The sequence below is a fragment of the Thermobia domestica genome, chromosome 1 (assembly GCF_964235325.1).
Source record: "Thermobia domestica chromosome 1, izTheDome1.hap1.1, whole genome shotgun sequence".
In the NCBI taxonomy this organism is placed as follows: domain Eukaryota; kingdom Metazoa; phylum Arthropoda; class Insecta; order Zygentoma; family Lepismatidae; genus Thermobia; species Thermobia domestica.
The window spans coordinates 377,796,548-377,818,973 of NC_137454.1; the positions used below are offsets into that span (position 1 = coordinate 377,796,548).

The 22,426-nt window shown below is 34.2% G+C and overlaps 1 protein-coding gene across 3 annotated transcripts in view; it reads right to left on the bottom strand.

Moving 5' to 3' along the window:
- Positions 1 to 1,622: 1,622 nt before the first annotated feature.
- Positions 1,623 to 22,426, bottom strand: part of LOC145664534 (uncharacterized) — a 179,736-nt gene continuing 158,932 nt past the window's right edge. For all 3 annotated transcript variants that reach the window (XM_081731296.1, XM_081731303.1, XM_081731287.1), the window contains one exon: positions 1,623 to 7,783. In XM_081731296.1, the coding sequence (XP_081587422.1) occupies positions 5,292 to 7,571 (2,280 nt within the window). In that variant the 5' untranslated portion in view covers positions 7,572 to 7,783 and the 3' untranslated portion in view covers positions 1,623 to 5,291. The remainder of the gene's footprint in view (positions 7,784 to 22,426) is intronic.

The following is a 22,426-nucleotide window of genomic DNA, read 5'->3' on the forward strand; positions in this document are numbered from 1 at the left end:
TTGAGGGATCAACTGGTGGTCCTGAAAATGAACCTAAAGACATCTCCGCCTAATTAACACATCGATGTCTTCCCGATGAAGCAATTGTGTAATTTCTTCTAGATGTCAACTGGTAGCATTTCGAATATTTAACTCGCTCTTTTAAAAAGTTGATAATTTTCAACTGTGTCACTTTCCTATTCAACAAATGACACGTCTCTGAATGTTTGCGAAATAACTTCTAGACTCAAATTATATAATTTCGCATCTTCTTAAACCTTTTTGAAGCATTTTTAGACATAAATAAAGAAAAGTTTTCCACTACGTATTAAAACGATAATACAACCCAATATTTTATAGCTAAACTGTTTGCAAGTAGTTTCTATACAGAAATATTTTCTAACTGTTATAAATTTCTTGTAGTCTGTGTATTCTCAAGTTTCTTAGCTCGTGTTTGTTGGATATCATTAATCTTAGACAACAATGGGTATAGGAGACCGATGAGTTTATTGTGCATATTTGATCTACCAACCCATCATCATCATTATTAGTAGAGCAACCCGAAAGCATAAAAAGCATAACAGAAATTTACACATATGGTTGGTACCTTGAACATGGTTGTGGTTGTTTAAGGGTTCAGAAGAAACTAATTTTAAAAGCATAATAAAGCATAATTTTAGAAAATAAAGCATAAAGCATAATTTCAAATATATAGCACAATTCTTAAAAAATCTCTTTAACTACAAGTTTAACATACTGTAACCAATATTTACAATAGAAAAGCATTGAGAACAATGCAATAATGAAAAGCTTATTTTTATTTCTGTAAACTTTTCGGTGTAATCCTTTGATGTGGAGAAAAGAAAAAAGGAGAAGAAGAAGTAAACTTCCGCCAACAATGAATAATACACAAGAACTCCACACTATATTGTTTTGTGTATCTCTTGATCCCGAACACCTTGTGTACTTTTGGGTGGCATCTTTTACTCTCCCTGTCTGAATGTATGCGCCTCTAAGGCGCACACAAGTGATAGAAAAAACTGACTCGAGTAAAGAGCATTAAATAAAAAGTTCATTAAATATGAAAGAAACTGGTTGCATAAAATATTAATAAAGAGATCAAAATATTTAGAATATTTAATGTATAGTAAATATATATTATACACGATTAATGTAAAACAATGATTGAAATTAATAATAAAGCATAATAAATCATAATTTGAAAAAATAAAGCATAATTAAACAAAAAATAAAGCATAATGTGGGTCCCTCTAATTATTAGAAATATATTATGGAAGGTTCAAACACTTTTATATTTATAATAATTGTTATAGCAGTTATACCTATTTGACTCTACTTTCATTGATTGAAGAATGGCGCGACAATGATCCTTCTAATATTAAAGAAATGTGAAATTTTAAGTTTCAGACGAAGATAATCTACAAACATAAACTTGTAATCCCGTGAATAAAGCTAACGTTCACGAAAAAAAAAAAACGAAATTCCATTACTTTTCACTAATTTTGGCTGTTGTCGTAGTAGGAAAACCACAAATAGTTAAAAGTTCTTACTGAAATACATACCTATAAGCAACAATGAATTTGAATTTAGCAACTAGTTATAGAATTATGCCACATCATTTCATCCACTATTTTATATAGTTTGTTTTAATTTCATAGGTCCTGAAATATTATATAAGATTATTTGGAAATAATGTTATTATTCTGACATTTTTTTTATTTTGTTAATTTTCTTTATCTGCTTTTATGACATGGGTTAGAATCTACGTTTCGTGGGAATTTAACTCACAGAGCCTTATTCCGTAACGATCTACACACTGTTACAACACAAAACAACGCAAAAAATGAAAACAATAACTGATGTGCTGACTATCGTTAATTAAATACTAATGTTGTGTTGCTTGGGCGTAAAAGACTATGAAATGCACCCTCCAGTTTAGCGCGGAATCAATAATTTATAATTTCTCTTAGCTAGGATGTTCCACAATAAAGAAAAAATTCTGTTAGTATTACAGTGATACAGCTTCCCTCCAATATATCTTACCCGGGATGTGCTTGAACCTCAACCCACAAAGTGGGGGTGATGTGTATATTTCCTGAAAGCTTGGGTCAAAGTAGATCAACACCGGTTACCAATATTAAGGAGAACTCAAGCATTTCGCTTGAGGGCAGCATGTTACTCATTTTTTATTAAAATCTTTACACGTGTCCATAAACTCCGTTGCAATCCCGAAAAATCCGAAACTGTGAGACAGATATGGAAACAAAAAACATGTTTTTCATCATTCCAAAAGTGCAACGTATCAAAGTAAACTAAGTTGTCGCAGAGTCCCCCGCAGGGTTCCAGACAGGTCCAACTCAAAATATTTAAATGGAAAGGGGAGTCAACTTCCATATCGTATAAAAGTTGGTGTTATTAAATAAAAGAAGATAAATCAAGTCTTGACTCTCTACGATAAGCTTGTGCAAAATAGCTGTAAGCCAAAATATCAACACAATCGTCATTGCAAAGTCGTATGAATCTGAAACGGTGGGATAGATGTAGAAATAAAAACATACATATGTCGTCATTTCAAAAATATAATGATTCAAAATAAAAAAAAATGTTCCAGGGTCCCAGACGAGTTCCAACTCAGAACGTTGAAATGGAAAGTGATTCAAGTTGAGATCGTATGAAAGCTTATGCTAAGTGAAAGAAGAGGAAACAAGTCTCGACTCTTGATGAAAAAGTCTATGACCACTGCTATTAATCTGAAACTGTGAGACAGGTGTAAAAACAAAAACAAAAACTAGAATGTATCAAAGGAAATGACCCGCTGTCATTTTGCAATGCTTATCGACAGTCGAGTCTTGTCCAATATCCAATACTGTATTATTTTACACACATTATTTCACATATTGTGCTTATTTATCAGTCTTGGCATTTGGAATTTTTCTGCTGTACTCCGTCTGGGATCCTGCGGTTGAAACTGGGACATTTCTTTTATTTTCTTTAATACTTTCTAGTACTTTTTGTTTTGTTTTTACACCTGCCTCATACTCATACTTCATACGATACTCAACTTGAACTCCTTTCCATTTCAACATTTTGAGTTCGACCCCCCTGGGACCCTGGAACATATTTTTTTTTTGCTTTGAGTCATAGTACTTTTGAAATAATGACATATCCGTGTTTTTGTTTCTACATCAATCCCACCGTTTCAGATTCATAGGTGGTCATAGACTTTGCAATGAAGATTGTGTTGATAATTTGATCTAGCGCTATTTTGCACAAGATTATCGTAGAGATAGAGTCGAGACTTGATTTATCTTTTTATTTAACACCAACTTTCATACGATATGCAAAAATGAAATGAAATGAAATCTTTGAGTTTTACGTCCCAAGATTATGCCGGCTAGGCTAAAGTAGACCGTGATAATGAGAAATGAATGAAACGGTGGAATGAAGAAAGTGGAAGGAAACGCGAAAATCCCGTGGAAACTCACGCACACGGTGTTTGTCCACCAATACGATATGCAAGTTGACGCCCCTTTCCTCTGAGGGACCCTGAGACAATTATTTTTAATTTGATACGTTTTACTTTTGAAATGATGAAAGAAAGGCTCTGAAGCGGAATGCACGACACCTCCCGAAATTTGGAAATCGGTTTCGATAATACCTTGACCCAAGCTTTCAGGAAGTATATACATCACCTCACTTTGTGGGTTCAGGTTCAAATTCATCCGTAGTTAGATTCATGAATAACACAATGTGTTTTTAATCTTTTCTATTAAAATGCTACAATGGCAATTTAAAGCGACCGAGCTCCAACCTATAACTTTAGTTTTCAACTTTTTAATATACGGTAAATATTTTTGAAAAGGTGTACTTTAAATAAATTCCTTAAAGAGACCTTTTTCGCAAAGTTTATCCTTTTAAATTATTGTTCAAAGCCTTTGCATTTTAATAAGCCTTCTCCGAAATAAATGCAAACGAATTGTGCTGCCATCTCTGGAGTTTTTTAAACTATACGTTTCTGGACGTTTATATGTTTGTGGCAAATTTTTCGACTGTGAGATCTCGGAAACTACAGGCTCTAAAAGGATGACGTTTTCACTGATCGATTGCAAATTTTGCGTAGATTGTCAAGTTCTAACTCAGTATTTAAAAAAGACATGGCCATTATTTATTTATTACATTTTTACGGGTACAATAGAAATGTTGAAATTAAAAAAAAACTAAAACATCATACCCTACCTATGATACATTCCAGTGTATATAGGGGCTGCATATCTCTCAGGTGCTTGTTTGTCTCATGGCCAAATTATAATGAAAAACGAAGGATAACCATTTCTCCATCTAAGTTGAATCTTTATTCTTTGAAGTGTTTCGCCCAATGAACACCATATATCACTGACATTATAATTGATTGTATGTATAATGTATTAGCTTATTTTAAAATGTATAAAACGATAATCATGCCTGTTGTTCTGTATGGTTGCGAAATATGGTCTCTCGCTCCGAACGAAGAACATAGATTGAATGTATTTGAGAACAAGATCCTGGGACGAATATTCGGATCCAAGAGAAACGGGAATAGGGAATAGCGGAATCTTCATAACGAGGAACTACACAATTTATACGGTTTATCCAACATTGTTAGGGGTCATCAAATCTAGGAGGCTCAGGTGGACAGGTCATGTAGCCAGTATGGAAGAAAGAACGAACGCTTTTAAAATCTTAACTGAAAAACCAGCCGGAAAACGACCATTAGGAAGACCTAGGTGCAGATGGGAGGACAATATTAAGATGGATCTTGCAGAGATGGGAATACAAAGTAGAAACTGGATCCAATTCGCTAAAGATGGAAGTCAGTGGAGAGCTTTTGTGAACGCGGCATTGAACCTCATGGTTTCATAGGTCATAGAGTTACTTAGTTTATGTATTTGCTTATTACATACTACATGCAAGAAGAAAGAAAACACAGATCATACATGAATTAAAAACTGCAACCGGAAGTAGGCTCAAATCTTGCAAACGGTACGAGATATTGAAAAAGTAATCGAAAAAGATCTTCTCTTTACGGTATCTCTTGCCGATTTTTACGAATATTTCTTTCACTTGTGTCTGCAAAGGAACATGTACAGATGTGAGGAATAACAAGGAGATTCATGCTCATATATGAATGATGCGCTGTGTAAAGAGCGCAGGTTCAGCTAGTTTTTCTTGAAAATTTAACTTATTTTACCTTAAGTAAAATGTTTTATCAATGTTGTGTAAAGAAACCCTCTTTCCACTGTTTGTTAGCGAATTTACAACTCGCAGAGTCCTAACAGTGACAGAGACTGCAATGTCCAATCTTCGACAGACTCAACAAGACAGTCTTGTACTGCTGAGGGTTCAGAACATCTTAAATTGTCAGCTGTCATTTTGGCAACATTTGTTTGTTCAGAAGAAATATAAATGTCTCGATCTTGTAACCTTAAAAATTGGAAAACATCACAAGAACAATGAAAAGGGTTATGGTTTATATTCATCACAACAGTTGAATTCGATTCTTCAGTACCTAGGTTAAGCTCCCATGGTTTCAGTTTAACAGACGATATTTGATTATTCGCAACGTCAATGGTTAAATTGCATGATGTGAATTTCAAATCATTAGACGTGATTTCTTTGATAATGTTGTAATTCAGATTTAGATGTTCTAAATATCTGTGTATATTTCGCCAATTCCAATGTATTTTTGATATTAAATTATTTGAAAGATCTAAGTACCTCAAATTTGGAGCATTTAATGGCCAAATATATCTAATATTGTTGTTTGAAAAATCTAAATAAAGAAGGCTGCTAAAGTTATCATGCATATGCATTTCTACTATATTATTGTTAGCAAACGATATTTTCTGAAATAAACGAAGAGAAGTCAAGGATTCTTCAAAACAAAATACACTTTTATTGTACTTGTTGTATGATAAATTAATTTCCACTACGCTCGAGAAATAAAACCATATACACGGAGAATTGTATATTTTATTATGCTTTAAATCAAGTATGCGTAAATTTGCTAAACTTAATAACGCTTTAGGAACTGTGATTAAGTTATTGTTATTCAAGCGTAAGATTTGAATATGATAAGTTCCACTGAATGTTTCATTGTCTAAATCAATTAGCTGATTATGACTTAAATCCAGGTAAATTAATTGAGGCAAATTTTGCAAAGTAGTAGGAGATATTTTGTTTAGCATGTTATAGCTTAAATCCAAATATCCCCTTTTTTCAAGTACATACAAAGGCATATCCAACAAAAGAAACGTACCAACAAATGCGTTTTCATGTAAAACTGAGATTTTATTATGACTTAAATCTAGACTAACTAGGAAGCTGAGATTCTCAAAGGGATGAGATTCAATCTCTTGTAGTAAATTATAACTTAAATTTAAGCCTGTAATATATCTCTGACCAAGAAAACTTGGTGTAATGTTGATGCCATTTCTACTAAGATCCAATTCCAATATCTCTGACTGGTTTTTCAGAATATTAGATGCAGTAGAGCCAAGACTGCAATTACTAAGAAGGAAACGATAAATGAATGCATTTAAAAACCCATAATTGTTTGTACCAGAAAGAATTGAGATTGGATTGTTGCTCAAATCAAGAAACCATAAAGATGTCAGATTTCTGAACGCTTCCTTATCAATGTACCTAATATTGCAAGAGTGAATAATTAATCTTGCTAGTCCCACTAAGGGGCAAATAAATTTACCAATACTCTTGAAGTAGTTCTTGCTTAGATCTAATACCCAAAGTTCCCCGAGAGATTGAAATATATTTATTGGAAGGGTCTCTAAATTATTGTTATCAAGATAGAGTAGTGAAAGGCTGTACAGTCTATTAAACAACCCATTATCTAGTTCATGAAGTTGGTTTCCAGACAGAAACAAACGTACTAGCTCTTCGAGATTTTGAAATATTAATCTGGGTAAAGAATGCAACTCGTTATCTGCCAAAATCAATGATGTTAAATTCCGAGTATTCTGAAATATTTGTTCTGGAAGGCTACTTAAATTCGTGTCAGAAATAATAAATCTTTCTAAACTATCTGGTAAAAGAATATTAGGTAACTCATTTACATATACACCATATACAAATATAGTGTGTATTTCCATACCGTAAAATTCCTGGGTATTAAGTTTAAGTACATAGTTATTTGAAGTTCCATTTCTTATTCTAATTACCCTAATTCCTTTAACATGCGATAGAGACTTTTGGAAAGATATTATTTTTTGTCTTATCTGTGAACAATTGTAAAACTCTAAGTCTGCTTTATTGTAGCTTTTTCCTATGTCTGTAATTTTAGGTAAACTTCTAACCAGAATATCACTATGACAATTGAATGTAACGTCGGAAGTACTTTCTCTATAATGAAGTGTAATTGTTACGGCATTATGGCAATAAATTTGCACTTCTCCCTGGGTTTCAAATAGTTTGCATTCTGGAAACTTCACTATTTGTTTCGATTTTTCACCACAACTGCTGTGATCGAAAATTAGTACAAAGTAAATCAGAATCTTTATATAAAGAACTACCATCATAAATAGGCAAATAGCAGCTAAATGTTTCTATAATGATTTCTGATTGACTGATATTTCTTCTCAGTTTGACTCAGTTTGAATAACTAATGTAATCCACCGAGTTTTTACTATATTCTTGATCTTCGTTGACTACTTTAAGTATCTTCAGCCTGCCAGTGCGTCTGAAGGAGTGTAATCAGTGATCACGTAATTCTCCTTACTGGTATTTTCCTCTGAAACAATAAAATAATACTTGTTTAGATTTAATTTATGCATTAATTTATTAAACACTTAATCGCTCAAATAATTGTAACAAAGTGTACGTATCACTTCCGTAACTTCCTGATGTATATAAAATTAGCTCATGGTATCCTGCATTACCTGAATATGCATTCATAAATATAAACAAAATTGTATTAGATGTTCCCTAGAGATCATGACTCCAAGATCATTTTCTCAATCTGTACAAACTCCTTTAAATTTTGTTCGAAAGTAACGAATTATCGATTATTGTGTTGTTTGTAGTAAAAATATTTATTGACAAAATACTACGAAATTCTTTATTTAACTATCTTTTTCACTTTTAGAAATTTTTCGGAAGAAACATACATCATAATAAGGAAAAATGAATTACGTAATATTTACGTTTTCATGGGATTTCCTTTTATGAAATATTAATGTAATAGTTGGAGTGACTTTTGATGATTTTATTTTTGTTGTAAAATAGATTATCTTTACACTTTGGTGTAAGAGAAACCCTCGAGACATCCCATGAAGAATATTATTAAATGCTGTCTTCATACGTGGAACCATGTAATCCTTTCGCCACAGACAAACGAAAGACAGATATAAATTTAAAATAGCTTTTTCTAATCGAAGTGAAGATCATGAAAATTGTAAATGCGACGACGTTTGTAATTTCTTTCACTACCACAAAACCCTTAATATTATTGTTGCTATTAGAAACAATTCTCACTTCACCTTATATAACAATAAATGGGATTTTCTCGATGAAAATTAATATTATATTGCATCCTTGCTAATTCGTATACAGATGATGGGGAAAGTCACTTAAGTCCTATCGTGTAAAGTCGACAAGAAAACAACTTCCTCCAAAACAATTATTTCTTGCTGCATTTATCCAAGGGAAATGGTTTATTAATAAATGTTTTATGAAATACAAAATTGGGTTCCGAATTTCCTCTGTTTTAGTTGCCGGTTCTGATACTTTGAAAGGCATACCCTACAGCTTAAAAAGTAACCAGACGAATGGACATCCGAAAGTTCCTTTCTTGCAATTAAGGGATTACGAAACGTGCAGAAGCTTAAGTTTGGAAATTAATGTTTTCTTTGTGTAACACAGGACTTTTCTCTCCTCCTATCGTCGTTGAAAGAAAGAATCTGCAATAAATTTAATTATACTTGTATTTATTAATAACCATACAAATACGAACAAAAAAATGAATATGTCTTTAGAATGGGACATTTTCCCAGAAACTTGTAACTAATATGTAATTTCCACCTTTGATTCTTCGAATACACTTCTCATACCTTTTCCTGCAATTACAAGAAAAATCTCTATTTGGGTATTTACTTTCAATATTTGAGAAAACTTCTGCTTAAACCCAAAGTGTTAACTTCTACAGAAATAAGTATTTTTAATTTGCATATCCGTAAGAAACACAGAAAGCAATAATAAAACAGTGATCATTTATTACAACTATAGTTGAGGACAGCGATAGCAGATAATGCTAAATACTCAGTGTTATCCAAGAGGATCGACAACGACTTTCAGCAACAAAATTTGGTTCCAGGCGAAACCGTGAGTAGTTTCTTCTATGCATAATAGCATACATTTAATTTGAAAATTCTCGTACAAAATATTATATTTGATACTCGTGAAACAAAATACCACTGGACTTCGGACAGCTGAGTACTTCGCCCCCCCCCCCCCCCCCGCACAAATTTATGTCTCAAACAAGGAAACAAAACGTGATTTTGCAAACATATTAGCTCAGGTTGAGTAGCAGTTTAGGTAACACAAGCTATAAAAGTCACAACGTAATTTTAAATAGCGTAATTCTCTCAATGATGATTATGATAAGGTGTTCTGCCCGAAGGTAGATGTTTGACCCGAAGGTCCCTGGGCAAGGTGAACTGTACATTTTATCTCTACAGTGTTTTGTCTGATTTTCACGATCTTACTATGTCATTTTCTGAAATGGTCCATAATAGACCACTAGACCCGAATGCTATTAGCAAGTTGTTGCTTGAAAAAGAGAGCGAAGAAGAACAAGAAAAAATTTAATCTCAAGCTTTGTGCCCAACCGGTTTCTTCTCATATGCATCGTCGACTAAGTGAACACATTTCCAGCGGAATCTTCGGGTGTTAATATCAGATTTCCTGAGAGTTCCTATCAACCATGAAGAACGATAACTTCCTGGAGCCAGGAAAACATTCTTTTACTGCCCAGCATCTAAAAGGAGGATGCCAACCACTTACTCTAACCACTGCCGTCTGCCTATTTGTACGGAGCAGAAAGCAACATGTGTCCAATGTGATAAGGAAAAGTAAGAACTTAAACTAAAAACCTAGAAAGCACTTTGGTTTGGTGTATTAAACCGTCAACAGTACAAACTAAATCAATTTTCCATTGTTACAGAAGAATTATTAGATCTGACGGTTATGTATCTTTTGCAGAAACATTTATAATGTGCCATTTTTCATTTTGAACATATGCGATATATAAGTTTACATTTAAAATTTAAAAAAATCTTCGCCTTATATCATATAACATGATGCTTTTGAATTATTTCTGTAGGTCTATAATATAAAGTAATTCATTTCTCACAATATTCTTAAAATATGTTTTAAAAACTGTTTTTGAACATTTGCATTTTTAGCATACTTGAGAAAAATGAACGCCAGAGTAGAGAAATAGAAAGATTTCAAAATTAAATATTCCCATTATCTCACATAATAATGTACACTCATGTCGAAAATGACTTTCACATATCTATAACTGTCTTCTTGTAAGAATATAATTTTATAGTGATTTTGCAGGGTACGGATACTATGTGTATAATCGGAAAATGCATATTTGTGGTAAATTTCATAGGAAAAGAATTATAAATGCGAAAATTAGAATAAGTAAAACAAAATGTTGCTAAATGGAGAAGAAAGTTTTGTTTTCGTTTTATTGTTCTTGTTCACTACTCTTTTTACATGAAATTTTCTTCATACATCTCTTTCCCGATTATACACTTACTAACATTGTGAGAAATACCGGGCGAATTCGTTTTGAAATTATATTCCTACAACGTATTTATAGACATGTGGCAATAATTTTGGACATTAGTGTACATAGTCATAAATAACAATACTTTTAAACAATTATATATATATATATATATATATATATATATATATATATATATATATATATACAGAGTGCTCCATAATTCGTGTAATTTTCTACAGCACTGGGAGAAGATGACGTTTTCACACTATTAATGTAAAATTTAGCACTCTTATTGAGAAATATCTTAATTTTTCGAATTTCTAAAGGAAATAGGAGAAAATTGCTGTTTTGCCCCCCTTTTTGGGGTGTAAACACAAAAGTTTATTTTCCTTATGGGAGATTCAATGTTAAATTTTGGAAGCAGTTTTCTCCAATAATTATTCGTAAAGATTTTGGGGCAAATAAGGTGTATTTGTTACAAAATGTAGAAACACTCATTCACAAAGCTAGTAAAGCAGTCTCAAACATTATACCCCTTTTGGGGGGCAAGGGGCGTAAAAAGGTGGTGGGTGATGTGTTACCAAAATCCCAAAATTTATTTTCGGAATGCCAGTAGACGTCAGATTAATCACGAATGTCACACATTTAATGCTCCAATGCTCCTTACTTATAAGAGTGATTGATAATGGGCCTACAGCCCCCTTTCAAAAATAAGAAAATCACCATAACTATCCTTAGTCGGGATATACGAGAAGAAGGTATTTTTTGTTAAATAATTTGAAATTTGGCGTCATTGTAGCAAAAAAGAATGCGTTTTTGAAATCTGGAATGCTATTTTGGGAACACACCGCCTTAGGGGCGCACAGGGGGCGAAGCATTAGATGATGGATCTTTATAAAAATTCAAAATTTTGTTCCGGAAATACCAGTGAGTGTCAGAATTTCACAAATGTCACAGAATTAATATTCAAATGCTTCTTCCATGGCCAGTGACTTATGTGGGGCTATAGTCTCCTTACAAAAATGAAAAATCACCATTAATATCCCTAGTAGGGACATACGAGAAAAAGGTATTTTTGTCAATTAATGTGAAATTTGGCGTCGTTGTAGCAAAAGAGTATGCGTTTTTCATATCTGGAATGTTATTTTGGTAACCACCTCCTTAGGGGGGCACAGGGGGCGAAGCATGAGATGATTGATCTTTATAAAAATTAAAAATTTGTTCCGGATATGCCAGTTAGCGTCAGATTATTCACAAATGTCACAGAATTAATATTTTAACGCTCCTTGCATGCGCCAGTGACTTATATGGGACTATAGCCCCCTTTCAAATATTAAAAATTCACCATAAATATCCTTAGAATTGACGTACGGGAATAATGATTTTTCTCAATTAATGTGAAACTCGGCATCGAGTTAGCAAAAAGTTATGCGTTTACCAAATCTGGAATATTATTTTGGTAATGTACTGCCTTAGGGGGGCACAGGGGTGAGGCATAAGTTATTGGATCTTTATAAAAATTTCAAATTTTATTTTCGAAAACCCAGTGTGTGTCAGAATGATCACAAATAATGCAAAATTAATATTCCGATGCTCCTTGCATTTGCAAGTGACTGATATTGAGCTACATCAACAATTACATTAAACATTTATGGTAAATATCCTTAGCAGGGACATACGGAAGAAGCTATATTTTGTCAATTAATGTGAAATTAGGCGTTGTGATAGTAAATATCTGGAATATTATTTTGGCAATAGGAAGCACAGGGCACGGGGGGTAATTTGGTACCTTTGGAGGTCATAGGGGGAGGACTGATAGAAATTCCAAATTTTATTTTGGAAGTGCTCACGAGTGTCAAATTAGTTGCAAGATACACAGAATTAATACTCCGTACTGCTTTTATGTACCAGTGACTAATATGTTACTACAGAATTGAAATCTTAGAGTTTTACGTCCCAGGGTTATGCCGGTTAGGCTAAAAGAGACGGTGATTATAAGAAATGAATGAAAATGATGGAATGAAGAAAGTGGGAGGAAACGGGAGAACCCCGAGAAATTCCACGCACATGGTGTTTGACCACCGCAAAGTTCACTTGGCGGGGGCTGGGATCGAACCCGGGACCCCAATATGTTACTACAGGTATCTTTGAAAAGCATCACAAATTCAATATGATTATTCTTACTAAAGACCTACTGGCAGAAGCATTTTTTTACAATGTGAAATTTGGCATTATTTTAGAAAAAAAAATTGACAATAAGATAATATTCATATGTGGATGTCTTTTAGGGGCGTGAACTCAGAATATTTCTTTTGCCTAATGGGAGTGTCACATGGGTAAATTTGCATTTTTAGTTAGAAAATACAATAACACACTTTCGCTTGTACTTATGATGGTGCATGTGTCTGGTGTTTTATTACGGCCATTCCTCCTTATTGGACAACATAAAACAAAGAATTGTCCAGAGCGTAGTCATCCAGATATGTTGGAGAAGGTGTTCACATTGGCTCTAGTAAATCGCATTAATTCACTGATGTCTTGCTCGTTTACGAGAGCATGCCGAATAAAGTAAGTTCATTGTATCTGTCTTACACTTAGATTAATTAAATATTTAAGCAATTAAGTTAATGACAACTGAGCCAAAAAAAAGTGTTGTTTTTAGAAAGGAATAGTATGTTTTCTTGGGTTTATGGTATAGCCTGGCTCAATCTGATCCTTATTTCTCGCGAGACATTTATTTTTACTACAACTATGTGTCCATAATATACGATTTCCTGACGTGCTTACATGTGCGATATATGAGTAGGCTACTGTGTGGAAAGTGGGATCATAAAGTTATTGTGGAAGAAGTAGGAAAAAGATACGCTTTTTCTATGAATAAAGAAAACAATATTTTAATTTTTAGAATATTACTTCTCATGAAAATCATTTCGTTCGCGGTACCTGCGGCATTTTCCACTCTCATTTTGTGTTCTATTACGAGCTGGTTTGCTTAAGTGTGCAGAAAATATGCTGGTGACTTTATGTGTGATTTTATGCTATAAGAAGAGTCCAATTTGGATTTCAAAAACGCAAAATTCTTGGATTATATTCCAAAGGTGCCAAAAAACGAAGCTATATCCGCAATCCGTTACTCTGACAGAATATATTCATTTACACTAGATTCGAATTCTTTTAAAAATCAAAACATTCTCCTACAATAATGACAAATTGCACATTAATTGTAAAGCAGATTTACCTCCTTCCCGCACGTCCCTGCTAAAGATATTTACCGTAAATTATGTGATTTTTGGAAGAGTGGCTGTAGCCCAATATCAGTCACTGGCACATGCAAGGAGCATCGGAATATTAATTTTGTATTATTTGTGATCAATCTGACACATTGGATTTTCCAAAATAAAATTTGAATTTTTTATAAAGATTCAATAACTTATGCTTCACCCCCAGTGCCCCCCTAAGGCGGTACATTACTAAAATAATATTCCAGATTTGATAAATGCATAACTCTTTGCTAACCCAAAGCCGAGTTTCACATTAATTGAGAAAAAATTATTCTTCCCGTATGTCAATGCTAAGGATATTTATGATGACTTTTTATTTTTTGATAGGGGGTTACAACCCTATACAAGTCAATGACCATGCAAGGAGCATTGAAATAATAATTCTGTGACATTTGTGAATAATCTGTCGCTCACTGGCATTTCCAGAAAAAAATTTTGAATTTTTATAAATATCAATTATCTGATGCTTCGCCCCCTGTGGCTCCCTAAGGAGGTAGTTACCAAAATAACATTCCAGATATGAAAAACGCATACTCTTTTGCTACAACGACGCCAAATTTCACTTTAATTGACAAAAAATACCTTTTTCTCGTATGTCCCTACTAGGGATATTTATGTTGATTTTCTTTACTTTTGAAAGGGCACACTAACCCCACATAAGTCACTGGCCATGAAAGGAGCATTTGAATATTAAGTCTGTGACATTTGTGAAAAATCTGATGCTCACTGGTATTTCCGGAACAAAATTTTGAATTTTTATAAAGATCCATCAACTAATGCTTCGGCCCCTGTGCGCCCCTAAGGCGGTGTATTCCCAGAATAGCATTCCAGGTTTCAAAAACGCATTCTTTTTTGCTACAATGACGCCAAATTTCAAATTATTTAACAAAAAATACCTTTTTCTCTTATATCCCTACTAAGGACAGTTATGGTGATTTTCTTATTTTTGAAAGGGGGCTGTAGCCCCATTATCAGTCACTCTTACATGTAAGGAGCATTGGAGCATTAATTGTGTGACATTCGTGATTAATCTGATGTTTACTGGCATTCCGAAAATAAATTTTGGGATTTTGGTAACACATCACCCACCACCTTTTTACGCCCCTTGCCCCCCAAAAAGGGGTGTAATGTTTGAGACTGCTTTACTAGCTTTGTAAATGAGTGTTTCTGCATATTGTAACAAATACACCTTATTTGCCCCAAAATAGTTACGAATAAATATTGGAGAAAACTGCTTCCAAAATTTAACATTGAATCTCCCATAAGGAAAATAAACTTTTGTGTTTATACCCCAAAAAGGGGGGCAAAACAGCAATTTTCTGCTATTTCCTTTAAAAATTCGAAAAATTCAGATATTTCTCAATAAGAGTGCCAAATTTTACATTAATAGTGTGAAAACGTCATCTTCTCCCAGTGCTGTAGAAAATTACACGAATTATCTATCTATCTATCTATCTATCTATCTATCTATATATATATATATATATATATATATATATATATATATATATATATATATATATATATATATATATATATATATATTGCAATAGCAATCCGGCTAAGTAAAAGTTTAGAAAAACACATGTACATACTATGATTACCCTGTATAGGACAGAGCTATACAGTAAGTTTGTAATATATTACATTTATTGCATTATCAATGTAGAGAGCAATAACTAATAATGTGAGATTCATTCTTCGATAACATTAAGATGAGTTTAATATAAAATGCGCATAGACGCACTTAAAACATTTATTAAGCATTAAACAACTGTTTTAATCGCTAGTTATTAATTATTCACGTTCTTTTACATACGCGATTTAATCATTTAGTATGCAATCGCTTCTATGTTACAAATAATTATATTACCAGTTATGTAAGGGAGTACTCAAATACTTTCAAAGTTAGATTTTCCTTACAGGTCATAAAATATTCACTTGATTCTGAAAAGTAAAGTATAGCCTATGATTTATAAAGTATAACTGGTATATTGAAACAACATAAGAAATTTTGTTCACCAACTGTAAGGCACAACCCCGCAATAATTTAAAAAAAATTAAGGCAACCCAATCGAGTGTACTAGTCTAGATCATTGCATGTTTTTCCCATTTAGTTTATACTATAAACAATGAGAACTACTCTTGTAATTTTATCGTTCATCACAGTCAAACTTTAAAGCGCTTCACGCTATTTTCTATTTGAGGGTACTTAATGTTAAATTTCTTTCATTTATAGTGGAATAAAATTAGTAGCCTGAGACAAGCACATTTAACACGCATAACTATAATTGTACTCAATACCGTAAATACAATTGTAATTAGCAAATCCGTGGACTCACAAAATCGTAATTTTCTTTATAATACTAGAAGTTGTACTCATAATCGGTTCGAAGTCATGCTTAATAATATGATTAGGAATTGGTTTAAAAAAATATGCTATTGTGAGTTCACACGAAACCTTGTGATAGTTATAAGCTAGAAGGATTCCATGATTGTAAGGTTTCATCCTTCATACTTTTAATCTACTAGTTTGTTAATGGAATTAAGTAACATTTAAACGTACTATAGTTAGTTAAGACACATAAAATCTTACAATCCCGCTCTCTTGCAGTTTATTCGTACATAATCTCCAAATCCCTCAGGAAAGTTTTGTTTTCAGTTTCCTAGCGCCCTATGTAAGGCCAGTTCTATATTAACCCTTTAACTCCCAGCAACTTGCCTTGGACAACCGTTTCTGTAATTAAATATAAATGCCAAAAAGATAACTTTCGACATTTTTTGTTTATTTTTTTTCCGAGGTCGGCGGATAACTGTTACACAGTTGTGCCTCGAAGTCCTAAGCCGGACTCCAATTATGGGGCGAGACGCCCGCGCTTTTCAAATTATGTGTGCAGCAACGAAAAGAGAGATAAGGAGAACGGAGTCAGTTAAGGTTCAGATTAAATTAGCAACCTGATGCCTCATTGACACCAACCCACACGCATGTATTAGTGATATGACCCTGGCTCTGATTTACTCAGATCACAGTGCCGGGTCCTAGATGCAATATTTAGGAAATACCACAAAAGCAATAAATACATAAAAATCTATTATGTAGTTAGAGCTAGGTGTGACATAAAAACTGTAAAAATAAATGTAAAATAGAAATTCCAATCCCGGCGTGATAGAGAAAAATCATAAAAAAACTTGAAGTCTTAACCACTATTGAGCATGCGCGTGAAAAAGTTTCTCCCAAGCTCGATGAGGCTCGTGACGTCGCTTTCGAGCGACGTCAGAAAAGGCAAAAATGCGTGGAACGAAACGCCTTTATAAGCGAGGCCTGTTCGCCGGGCCGGTTGATTCTACAGTAGACCGACGACGAGTGTGTGTGCTCCCTAGTCACGGCCGCTTTGTGTAACACCAGGTATGTGATTATTTTTTCTAAGTTCCCCCTTCAACTCGGGACGAGCACTTAGAGATTTGTAGTCGCACCTTGAAAATGTTTAGTAACGAGTATAAAGTTCTTATAACTCAAAATCAAATTCCCTCTTCGAGAATTAACACTTTTCCCTTTGGGCCAATGCAAGTTGCTATGTACGAAGTTCACATTTCACTATTTTCAATAAATCGCAGTTTAGCATAAAAACCTTCTAGCACCCATTGAGTATTATAGGGGTTGTGCTCCCACTTAAGTGTTGTAGTAAAACTTCCAAGTTGTAATTCCAAGTAACCGATTTGTTAAATTCATCTATATTCTTATTTTTATTTTTTTTTAAATAAAACGAAAAGTGGAATGGTCTCTTTAATTTAGTCAAGCTAACCCTCCAATATAAATTCAGCTCACAGTCTTCATATGTTACCTGGGTTTCAATTTCCAGTACCAAGCTCTACCACTGTTAGTGCACTTTCTCATCATCTTCGAACCAGTAAGCCAAAGACGTTTTCAAGACCGAGGCTAATAGGGAGTTGGACTCCAAACCAACTTTATAATACTGGGTGGAGAGTAAAGAAGTAATCTCAATTACGATTTCACAAAAGAAAGTGTACACAATTGCTACGCCAATCTCAAAACAAAACATCATCATATAACAGTTTTACCGAATCGGATCCCAGCCGCACCCACATTGTAACAATCGAACAATTAAAAAAGTACTATCCGCGAAATAGATCGACTTCAGAGGAGGTATCTGGTGACAGTGAAAAAAATTTTAAAAAATTTAAAAAAAAAGTTATATTAAAACAAAAGGGAAACAATTACACTAATGTGTAGCCCCCTTGAGTGTGATAAACTGGCGCCAAAATTCTCACCATATTCAATGCCGCTACGCTGTGAAGAAAACAATAATGTTAAAATTAAAAATAGTATTTTCCCTTCTATCCTTGGAGGCCGGAAAGAAAATTTCGGCAGCTACAAAGTATAAGTATGGCCGAGCCTCCGCGATGGTCGGGAAAATACTGCGCCCTAAGTTTTGTTTTGTAAAACTATATACAAGAAAAGGAAAAAAAAGAAAATATCCCCCTTCTTTCGTAAATCTCCCATCCTCCCCCATCCTCCGGACTTTTTATTTTTTTTAACCTACTCAAGCACTATTTAAAAAAAAGAAAAGAAGTACTCGCAAAACTAGAACCTAGATTTAACCGAGTTAATATCAAAAAGGAGCTCCTTACTTCAAAAACATGAACAAATTACACACAAAACTAAATCATAAAATAAAAACCGTACGGTAGTTAAACATAAGTTAAGCACAGTGTAAAAAAAATCCGCTTACTAGTGGTGTTGGAATCTCTTAAAATTATAAATACTATTGCTAATAATGATAGTACTAATCAGTAGTACTAAAAGGTTTCAACATTAAACCCAAGAAAAAGGTAATTAAAAGATAATAATTTACAAATGTTATTACTCTTTTGGCATACAAAACTTCTGGTTGAACACCAAAACAATCTAATAAAGTGTATAAAACCAAATAAGTTATACTAAAACCCTCATAAATACTGCTTATCTGCTTGACGCTTTAAAAATATATATATATAGGGAAATCAATTTCAGAATGGCTACGGCAAATACTACGGCTATATCACCTAAGGTTCCTAGCATCAAAATTGATAACTATGGCGGAACCCCGGGAGAGTCCTTGGAGGACTTCCTTCAAACCTTCAAATTGACCGCGAAGTTATATAAATGGAATGATACTAATTGCATAAAGTACCTTGTTGCTTACTTGTACGATCCTGCACGCGACTTTTATAAAATAAATTATGATGAGCTACAAGCTCTAACTAAATTTAATAACGCAGAACAAAAGTTGCGCGCTGCTTTTGAAAACACTGACCAATTGTCAGACAGTTATGCTAGCCTTCATAATAAAATAAAAAAAACCGTCCAAAACATACTCGCAATATTACTATGCTATAATAAAGCTATGCCAACGTGTTTCTCCGCATATAAGTAACAAGAACAAATTCCAGCATTTATTGCGAGGTTTACCGGCTGATGCCCTTAGTTATGTCATTAAAAAAGGGTGCGACAACCCGAAAAAAGTAAAACTGGCACTTAAACGATATGAAAAAGCTCGAGTCCGCTCGCAGTTGCGTCGAAAACAAATTTCTTTGCCATCCGCCAATAAGCCACAACAACAAGAAGTAAAAACCCAAATAGCCAGGAAGATTCAACCCCCAAAACCCAAATTCTCGAAATTACAATCTGTTTCGGTCGAAAAAGCTCCAACTCGAGGCCCCTTGAAGTGCTATAAGATTATTTTACTTTGCGTTTTATTTTAAAAAAAATTAAAAATAAGAATATAGATGAATTTAATAAATCGGTTACTTGGAATTACAACTTGGAAGTTTTACTACAACACTTAAGTGGGAGCACAATTCCTATAATACTTAATGGGTGCTAGAAGGTTTTTATGCTAAACCGCGATTTATTGAAAATAGTGAAATGTGAACTTCGTACATAGCAACTTGCATTGGCCCAAAGGGAAAAGTGTTAATTCTCGAAGAGGGAGTTTGATTTTGAGTTATAAGAACTTTATATTTGTTATTAAACATTTTTAAGGTGCGACTACAAATTTCTAAGTGCTTGTCCCGAGTTGAAGGGGGAACTTGGAAAAAATAATTACATACCTGGTGTTACACAAAGCGGCCGTGACTAGGGAGCACACACACTCGTCGTTGGTGAATTAACCGGCTTGGCGAACAGGCCTTGCTTATAAAGGCGTTTTGTTTTACGCATTTTTGCCTTTTTTGACGTCGCTCGAAAGCGACGTCACGAGCCTCATTGCGCTTGGGAGAAACTTTTTTACGCGCATGCTCAATAGTGGTTAAGACTTCTAGTTTTTTTATGATTTTTTTTTATTATGCCGGGATTGGAATTTTTATTTTACATTTATTTTTACAGTTTTTATGTTACACCTAGCTCTAATTACATAATAGATTTTTATGTATTTATTGCTTTTGTGGTATTTCCTAAATATTGCATCTAGGACCCGGCACTGTAATTTGAGTAAATTAGAGCCAGGGTCATCCCACTAATACATGCGTGTGGGTTGGTGTTAATGAGTCATTAGGTTGTTAATTTAATTTGAATCTCAATTGACTTCGTTTTTTTATTTTTTTTTCTTGCTGCATACATAATTTGAAAAGCGCGGGCGTCTCGCCCCATAATTCGAGTCCGGCTTAGGACTTTGAGGCACAACTGTGTAACAGTTATCCGCCGACCTCGGTAAAAAAAATAAACAAAAAAAATGTTGAAAGTTATTTTTTGGCCTTTATATTTAATTATAGAAACGGTTGTTTAAGGCAAGTTGTTGGGAGTTAAAGGGAGTAGTAGTGGTCCCCGTTCGCCCGAATGACTCATCCTCACTCTCTTTTATGACCGTGGTGAAAGGTTCTCGATTCTGATTGGCTGAGAGAGGTCACGTGACGTTAGGCCCCGCCCACGCGGGAAATTCAAATTTTCAGGTCACGTGGTATGACGTCATGAGTCACCCCACGGGGAAATCCCTCACCAGGATTTTTGAAATTTGTTTCCTTTTACGGGTAAGATGTGTGTTTATGATTGGTTGACAGCTGTCACGTGATCTTAGACCCTGCGATATTTGAAATTCGTTCCCTTTTACGGGTAAGATGAATCCTTTGGTACCACGATGCTGATTGGCTGATAGAGGTCACGTGATTTTAGGCTCAGGGATTTTTTTAAAATTCGTTCCCTTTTACGGGTAAGATGAGTGGTTTGGTACCTTGAATTTGATTGGTTGATAGCGGTCACATGATCTTAGACCCTGGGTTTTGAAATTTGGGTATCCTCTTTGATGAGTACTTTGGTACTACGATACTGATTGGCTGACAGAGGTTACATTATCTTAGACCCGCTACACGCTGAACAGGTCACATGGTATGACGTCATGTTTTACCCTTGCGGGGGCCGGGAGGTGTACTTTGGCCCACCCCTTCAATTTTGGAAATTGCCCAATTTAAACATTTTGGTATAATAGTACAGAACCCTAGTATGTATTACTATAAATTTGGGTGGTCCACTTCGTTCCCTTTTAGGGGTACAAAATTGCCAAATTTTAGTACAACCACATGTTTAGTTTCTTGGCTCATTTTATTCCCTTGGATGAGGTCCTATTACCTTATATAGTTATATGGTTGTATACAGGTGTTTATTTCCTATTGTAAGACATAGGTACATTTGTGCACCCCTTTAAAAAATTTGGCAGGAGTGCCTTGGCCCATCCCTTAAATTTTGGAAATTGCCCAATTTAAACATTTTGGTATAATAGTATAGAACCCTAGTATGTATTACTATAAATTTGGGTGGTTCACTTCGTTCCCTTTTAGGGGTACAAAATTGCCAAATTTTAGTACAACCACATGTTTGGTTTTGGCTCATTTTATTCCCTTGGATGAGGTCCTATTACCTTATATAGTTATATGGGTGTATACAGGTGTTTATTTCCTATTGTAAGACATAGGTACATTTGTGCACCCCGGGAGGAGTGCCTTGGCCCACCCCTTAAATTTTGGAAATTGCCCAATTTCAACATTTGGTATAATAGTATAGAACCCTAATATAGATCACTATAAATTTCGGTGGTCTATTTCGTTTCCCTTTTAGGTGTATAAAATTGGCAAAATATAAACGTAAGCAATACGTTGTACCACGTGTTTGGTTTTGACCTAATTCATTTCCTTGGATGAGGTCCTATTACCTTATATGGTTATATGGCCATGTATAGGAGTCCATTCCCTATTATGAAACATAAGTACATATGTGCACACCCCGGGAATGGTACCTTGGCCCGCCCCTTAAGTTTTAGAAATTACCAAATTTAAAACATTTGGTATCATAGTACTGGACCCT